The 8,873-nt window shown below is 38.1% G+C and overlaps 1 protein-coding gene across 1 annotated transcript; it reads right to left on the reverse strand.

Moving 5' to 3' along the window:
* Window positions 1-208: 208 nt before the first annotated feature.
* LOC110449742 (complement C1q subcomponent subunit C-like) lies at window positions 209-5,456 on the reverse strand. Its single transcript, XM_021496798.1, has 3 exons — window positions 5,249-5,456; window positions 4,200-4,458; window positions 209-672 (listed from the first exon to the last, which is right to left on the reverse strand). Exons 1-3 carry the CDS (start codon window positions 5,270-5,272, stop codon window positions 290-292), a joined length of 666 nt encoding a protein of 221 aa, XP_021352473.1. The 5' UTR covers window positions 5,273-5,456; the 3' UTR covers window positions 209-289.
* Between the last annotated feature and the right edge of the window lie 3,417 nt (window positions 5,457-8,873).

An 8,873-nucleotide genomic window follows, 5' to 3' on the forward strand; every position in this document is an offset into this window, starting at 1 on the left:
GACCGCGAGATTCTTTTGATGAACATCGAAGGATCAATATAGTCTTCATGTCTCATTAACAAGGCGGCGCACACTGAGTCTTCGATTTTGCCATGACATATTCCAGGAGTGCAGAGTATCGAGAATTTGAAATAGAAAGTGAACACAAGAACCTAGGTTTTAATCAGCTAGAAAGATGTCATTATTTGACTATAAACAAACTACAAAATGCAGAGTATGCCTTTATTGTCAAACAGTCGAAGATGATTTGTTGGCATCATCAGAGACGTAATATGTAATATATGTATGCCTAATAAAACAAAAAGTGTCCGGAAAATGAGGTTTCGTAGGCCGCAATCTTGATCTGATTCATCGACCTTTTCTGTAGCCAAACTCTGTCTCCCTGCTCAAGCCGAATAATAATTGAATTCGTGCTTGTGTGTTCCTTAGGACCAAACGTTATAGTAAAACCTTTTGTGTTCCCGTTCAATTGGAAATCCACAAGCACGTGACCCCAGTCCGTATTTTGTATCTGGACTGACCAAACAAAATGGTACGTGCCAGGTACTTGGCACGTGAAGCTACCGGTGGAGCTGTTGTACGCATTGCCTTCGTTAAATATGACTCTGTCGAATTTAAGAATGGCGTCCGTGGTTTCAAAAGTTATATATGTGTAGAATCCTATCCTGCTATCTGAAATGGAACCGGAAGCAAAGTTATTGAACAGAGTTTTTCTATCTTGACAATATAAAGGCCAATCGCTTATAACCATATTGTGGTACGAAGCTAGTCTCGCTTTCCCCAGAATCTCGCTCTCGGGACCATTCGGGAACCGTCGGCACTTTCCGTAAACGAGTATTTTTCTCGTTTACGGAAAGTGCCGACGGTTCCCGATTGTCTCGGGTCTTGTCGTGCACAGAGTGATTAGCCCGAGGCCTACTGGACTATTATAACCATCGGTACTTTCCGTAAACAATGCGGAAAGTGCCGACGGTTCCCGATTGCCTTTCGTTAAGCAATACATATATTTTCATTATTAATTTATAGTTATTAGTGATTTAAACGGAATTATTTCCGATGCTTATTGTATCGATATTTTTCGTATAATCAGTGCAAACGACATTCCTGGTACAGCCTTACGTCATCTAAAATGGTGTCGTAAGGAAAGAGACGCGTCAAAGTCACACTGATCGCGTTGCGTTCATAACCATATGAATGCAATTTCTTTTGGCAGTTCAGGGACTTGCAGCGGAGATGTAAATATATGAATTTTTTGTGTTCACTGTCATGAAGTTGCCTATTCTTTACAATCCAAATTGTCCTCTTATTAGCTCACCTGGTCCGAAGGACCAAGGTGAGCTTATGCCATATTTGTACAAATGGTTGGGTTAATCCCCCAGGGGGCTGAGGGGCGGGGCCAAAAGGGGACAATTCGGCTATGTTGCTATGGATATCAATCATTTTTAGTCAGAAGCATTCATTGGAGGCGGAGATTAAAAATTGTACAAATGGTAGGGCTGACCCCCAAGGGGCTGAGGGGTGGGGCCAAAAAGGGTTATTTGGCTATATTGCAACTTCTTCTCTACAGCTAAAAGATTGACATCAACCATATTTGGCTGGAAGCATCCCTAAGTAGTGGGGATTCAAAATTGTACAAATGGTGGGGCTGACCCCCCAGGGGGCTGAGGGGCGTGGCCAAAAAGGGTCAATTTGGTTAAATTTCTATAATGACTTCTTCTGTAGAACTGTGCACTGGATATCAATCATATTTATGTCAGAAGCATTTATGAGAGGTGGGGATTCAAAAGTGAACAAATGGTGGGGCTGACCCCCCAGGGAGTTGAGGGGCGTGGCCAAAAGGGGGTAATTTTTGCTATATTGCTAAACATTACTTCTTACGTAGAACTATGCACTTGATATCAATCATATTTAGTTGGAAGCATTCATGGGAGGCAGGGATTCAAATTGTAAAAGTAGTGGGGCTGACCCCTTTGTCTAAGGGTGGGGCAAAACATTGTTTATTGCTTGGAAATGGTTGAGATCCCCATATATTACCATATATACAATTGCTGAGTATGAAGAGAAGAATGCACATATGCTTCCAGGATTGCCCAGGGGTCTGGCCCCACCCTTGGAGACATAGTCCCTGGGTCATAACTTTGAAACGGTTGAGATCCCCACCCCAAAACTGTATATACAAATGCTGGGCATAAAGAGACGAATGTAGCCATGATATTATAATTGATCCTGGGGTATGCCCCAATCTTGGAGATTTAACCCCCGGGTCATGGCTTTGAAACGGTTAAGATTCCCACCCCAAAACTATATTTACAACTGTTGGGCATAAAAAGACGAATGCAGTCATGATATTATAATTGATCCTGGGGTCTGGCCACAACCCTAGGGACCTAATTTCTGAATCACACCTTTTGAGATTCCCACCCCATAAGTTATAACCATACCTAAAATTGCTGGGCATGACACATCTAATATAGATATGATTCAACGATTGACCTTGGGGTCTGGCCCATTCCCTTGGATCTTATTTGGAGAACATTTTGCCATGATTACTTTTGATATCCAGGTGAGCGATACAGGCCCTCTGGGCTTCTTGTTAAAATCGTTCTCAATTCTAAAAAAATCGGATTTGCTCAATGGCTTGATTGCCTAAAATGTGGATTTAAGTTGTAGACATTTATTTCAGAATTGAAATTATATTTAATATGGATGAACTGGCAGACGAAACATTATTACTTATATTTACGTTCAAACCATTAGGGATAAGGTATGACGTGTAAGGTTCGCTGAACAACTATTTCAGTTTGCCGCATTGACACCGTTTAAAATACACGATTAAAAGCTACTAATGTGCGTGCATTCAGTAACTCGTTGTTTAAGAATAGTACATGCAAACTCTCTGTCATACACGTATCAGGTATTATATACAAAATGTTCATGATATTATGAATATTGAAGGGAAATACAAATAGAGCATTAATCAAATGAACATAAAAAATCAATTAAACAGTTAATTATTTTCATGCATGACATTTTTAAATACAGAACATCTAGCTTGTTCAAGCCTAATTAAAAGCAAATATACTGTATATACTTTTTGTAGCAAAATGAGTCTAAAACCAAATTAAATAAGGCTACCAGTATTCGTTGTTTTAATATTATGAAGCAATGAAGCGAATTCTTGATAAGCATTTTTTTCTGAAATACAACATTCGTTTTCCCAAATCTTAAATATCTGAAATATGAATTTAAAAAAAAACCACCCACACCTACAGCTCCAATTGATAATCGGAAACCGTTGGCACTTTCCGTAAAAGAGAATGCATTTTGTCCCGTTTACGGAAATTGCCGATGGTTCCCGATTGCTCCAATTGACTCGTTTAAAAATATATAGTATGGAGGGAAACAGAAAAATGCTCTACGGGACACGGACTCAAACTTTCAATCTAGGAATTACCAAACAAAACCTTTTACTGTCTAAGCTGTGGACCAGACCATTAACATTTCATAAATTTGTTCAAGATGGAGTTCAATAACCTTATAACACGTTTAGTCGTAGTTTGTTTTTAAATTTGTTCAATAACAGCGAATTCCTTTACCACTTTTAGAGAATAGGATTGAAATTGTATTTGATGTTGAATGTTTAAAATCAACAGCCCAAAAGTTGGTACCTGAATGAATTGTCTGTTAAAACGCATTTAAAGTCGAGACAATCCCTGTTTCATTGAATATTTCTCAAAAGAAGAATCTTTTACGTCCTGCGTACGGCACATATCCAAAGCTTTTTTCTATTTATTGACACGAGGATAAACTCCATCCACGTTAGATATCTAAATTTGCCGAAATTGAAAACACATTTGTATTATTAATGATTTTGCAATGGGTCGCGTTAAGGTCGAAACAGGGACAAGTACGCCATACCTCTTTCTGTATAGTTATTTTGTATACCTGTTAGTACTTGAAGTGATTCGCAACTTAAAAACATAACAGATACATAAAATTTAGCTTCCAGGAAATTCCTGTCATATACAGCATCCTAGACACTTCAAGAATTACGTTTGGCCTGAGCGAAAGTGAGCGTAACCCCTGGAGTATTGAGGATGGTTTCATTTATGTATTGCGATACGATGCAATATGCCGGTGTATTGTGATACACCGATTTTCCGATTTATTGCGACAGCCCTTCACTCAAATTTACATACTTATCTCCCGTGTCTCTTGAACCTGCAATCGCTCCTCCATTTCTACCATTTTATTCTGCAGCAGGTTGATAGCCCTGTCGCACTGATCCATCTGGGTTTGGAGTATACTCTCAGTAAGGGACATGATAGGGATTCGGATAGACTCCATCACCTGGTTTTCCAGTTTTGCTATTTGATAGTCACGTTCCTTTGACAGCAATTGTCCAAACAGGCCTGGTAGACACATAAGTGCCCATAACGGTAGACGCCCCGTCATAGCCTGGCAGAAATAGATAATTGTGTTATATCAAAATCATATATAGCCATGATAGACGATATACCGGAACATTTTCAACAAGTCAAACTTTCGCCCTTCCCTTTTTTGTTTAATATATATGCTGTGAATTAATATTCGCTTTCAAGATCATTGTGGCCATATAAGGGAAGGCGAAAGTGGGGAATGTTAAACTGCTGTGCCGTTAAATAAACATTCTTTTACCTGGTATCTTACTGCGAACATTTCCTGGTATGTAGTAGATGGGAAATACGACATATATGTGTTTATCTAAAGGTTTCAGATTTTGCTTTATTTTGCGTATGAATATTTTCCACGTGGACTTTAACCCACTACCATGAACACCTAACAGCAACGAAATATATACACTGTGATATGTCATAATATTTTAAGTAACTGAACACGTTTTCTTATGTGCATATACCGATGCACATTGTTAAATTTAGTCACTTAATTTTTTAGGAAAGCTTTAAATTATTCGTTCTTAAACCTTATCCGGATATACACGACCGCCTACACACAATTACTATCGCCGCATGACCGAGATACTTTCCGGAATCCGCCACCCGGCATACCGTTTTATCGTTATCTAGCCAAATATATCATTTAAAAATACTGACAAAGATATTAGTACTTTTCCGCATATTATTCACGAGAGAATTGCTGCGCATGCGTATTTTGTAATCAAGAAAATACAACTAATTAAAACATGATATTAAAACTTGTCACTAAGCTGACAGGAACTGTGTGGTTAAGTATTAAAATCCATACTTACTTTCGATCTTACAGCTCCACGCATACACACAGAACATATGTCATGGTGAATCCTTGATTTGAACACTTATATAAACGATGGGGCGTGGACAGACCGGCCAATTAGCAAACGTTCCTCAAGATTTTCAAATAAATCGTCTAAAATTAGGCAATAAGGTCATGGCGATCCGTGTCTAACTACAAGAGCACTTCAGAACGCTCAGACTGCGTCGTTAAACATAATTGAACTTCGAACCATAGCAGGATGTATTCATAATAAAATTATGATAATCGTAAAATAACATATTGTCAACACACAAGGATAAAATCGGGACAGCCCATTATAAGTATCATCGTGGTTTCCTGTTTTTCTTTTCTAGCTGACAACTGTGGTTTTTCCTCCAGGTACTCTGATTTATCCATCAATGAAAAACTATATGTACATAACAATATACAAGTACCCCGTAGTATGAATATATTGTAAAAGTTTATGTACATGTACATTAAAATTTCGATATAATGCCACCTCTTTTATTGCTGGACAAATAGTGGCAGTATAACGAAGTTTTGCTGTAATTATCTACAGAGTTTGATATAAATGATGCCAGTTATTTCTCGAATGATAAAAAATTCGCAGTCAACATTCAGTATCTTGAACGCCCTAATAATATAAAAGAGTTAATATTCTATAAAACTTTACTCTTTTTATAACATAATCTTTACATTATTATAATATGATGACGATTGATACGGAAAGTGCCTGTGATTCCCGATTGTACCACAGGTATTAGCCTCGTCTGTCTTCACCTATAAGACACACGAGGCTAGTACCTGTGATTCAGGGTTGTCTCTCCTTTTCAATCACACGGACCGTAACTCTGCGTGGAGATGGACTGAGGTCACAATTAAATTGCTTCCGGGGCAGTACCCACGAATGAAGTCCCTAAGAAATATAGGTACTTTAGTAAAAAATATACTATGCCTCTTAGAACTTGGTATTTGTGTAAAGATATCAATCTAACAATTTCTGTGTCAAATTTTTATATTGTGCATTTATTTTTTGGTGCAGGGTGCTGTGTGAAAAGTCCTGTGTTTACCTATACCCCTGACCCGGAAGTTTATTTTTGACATTGGTGACACATGCAGACGATACTCTCAAGAAAAAGGCCAACATCCTATGTTGAAAGTTTGATATTTTACTCCCAAGATGTTGCTCTTGACCAGGTTAGATGGAAAGTTGGCTATCAAATATTGGGAATTTGGTATGAAATTAAATGTTACAATGAAACATATAGTAAAATTAATTGTGATCTTAGTCCTAAATTGGTGATTGACCGTGATTCATAAACAGCGGCCATTGCCATTATATTTCTGGTTTTCAATACAAGAGAGTTCCGTTAATGGGTTATGAATTATATTGGCATCAGCCGCGTAGCTGCTATGTAAGCATATGGGTTCGTTACAAATGTCTGAAATACACAAACGTCTATACCGATATGGGTCACAGCACATATATCAGTATAGCATATGTGTATTTCAGACATTTGTAACGAACCCCTGTGATGTAAGAAAATAAACAATTGCATGTACTTAACTGTATGTATTCCTTACAATGAGCCATATCTTGACAAAAATGCCAACAATCGTTATTACGTATTAAGTATATAGGGAAATGGATGTCGAATTTGTAATAGCTTTTTTTTTTACTAAAATTATTTTCTGCTATTTCAATAACAATTCACGTTTTCCACCAAGGCATTCTGGGAAAACCCCCAAAAGAAAAACCATCATATTGAATAAATTAAACACTCAAATGTTGCTATCAAAAGCTACCAGACAGCATCACAGAGCTTCTAGATTTCATTTTTTCCCTCAGCTGGGTGTGCCGGATCCCCTAAGATGGTAATTATATAAGCTTTGCATTGTTGACAGTCCAGTTACGCGCCCCGATTGTAAATCTCTAGTTCGATCCCAATTTGTCGCAATAACAAGTTATATCACCTAAACTTGGTGTTATTTTTAGAGAAATACAAACAATTCAGTTCGTCATGCACATACTACTTTGTACCACCTTCTAGTAGCATGATAAATCCAGGGAACAACCTGGAAATGGATTGTTCCCTTTCGGCAAATCGTAGAATGTGTGCGCGAGCTAAGTAACGTCAGGTTGCTGAGTAGGGTCACGATTATCCATCAAAATCACTGAGCATGGGGAAAATCTGTCGTTAAGAATTCTTTTTTAAAGTTACGAACAAATATCTTTTGGGAAAAATGACCATTGAAGCGTAAATTTCAGATATAGGACAGCTGATGACAGGAAGTGTTTTATGTATACATTACTCCGCGTAAACTTGTATTTGTTTACAGTGACTGTAACAGGAATTTCGAAATGCCTTCACATGTTGACAGGAAGATGCCGAATAATAATAGGTTGACTCTCTGTAATTGGCGGGCTTTATTACATATATAAATAGGATCTTAAATGAGTTTCCATTTCATATGAGATTTATGAAACGAATCTAAGAATTTTTTCATTTTTTTTTTTTTGCGGCCATTTTGACTCCAGTGCGTAAGTCTGTGACGTCATGTACTTTTAGGCGTGACGTCACAATATTTCTTATCGTTCGATATGTGCTGGAGGCATGATGGTGGTGTAGATTTCCTCCTTGTGATAGCGCGGATCCGATGCCTACTTTATACCGCTTCCTCAAAATACCATGCTGAAGGCGCCCGGCATGGTATTCTAACCCGGTCACATTAGCCTGGCAAAGAGTCAACCAGTTGTTGTAAATACCCTAAATGCTGAACGATTAACAGACAACAACAACAACAACAACTACAATTTTCACGAACTTTGAGAAGTCCCGGCTTGCAACAGAACCCAATGCATTCCTCACTTGGACGAACGTTCACCACTAAGGTAAAAAAAAGTGAGGTATTGCCAAGCAATAGCAAAAACTACAAGGTTTTAAGGAAGTTGTTACAATCGGCACAGAAAATGTATTCTGGTCGCATCGGTGGGTCCTAGTAGAGGGCACAAAAGCAAATCCCCAATTATGTAGGGGTAACCACTTTAGTTGTCTCTTACACGTGTAGAAGTTACCATCATATATATTTTTTCTCATTCCCCGACCTGCAGGGTGCTTGTACGAAAGATCTTTGAATTCTGAGATCAGCCATTATTCATATACGGCATTATCCATATACAACGGCATTGATAAGATCATAAGGGATGTATTTATCAAGGAGATTATTCTGCTTTAAGCACATTCATATCCTTCCTATCACAGGACCAACATGGAATGAAAACGGAAATTGCAAAATAAAAGAAATGAAGAAAATGCAAGTTGTCGACTTTTATAAGCGAAAAATGATTTCGTTACAGATACGCTTGCAAATAAACTAAGCTATCACGGTAATGGTTATTGTAATCTTTATCTTATGCGTTATGCATAGCTAGTCTAGCGAGCTATAATCGTCATCTTGTAATAGGAAAGTGCTTGTTAGTAACAATGCCATTCCACTTCAGATACTGTACAGGAGGGGAAATCCAGATGCAAAGGTCAAGATCATAGCAAACCCAAACGGAAACCCAATGACACATATGGAAACCATATAGCGATATCGACGTGAGCATGCGCACTGAT

The sequence above is a fragment of the Mizuhopecten yessoensis genome, unplaced genomic scaffold (genome assembly GCF_002113885.1).
Source record: "Mizuhopecten yessoensis strain PY_sf001 unplaced genomic scaffold, ASM211388v2 scaffold4805, whole genome shotgun sequence".
NCBI lineage: Eukaryota > Metazoa > Mollusca > Bivalvia > Pectinida > Pectinidae > Mizuhopecten > Mizuhopecten yessoensis.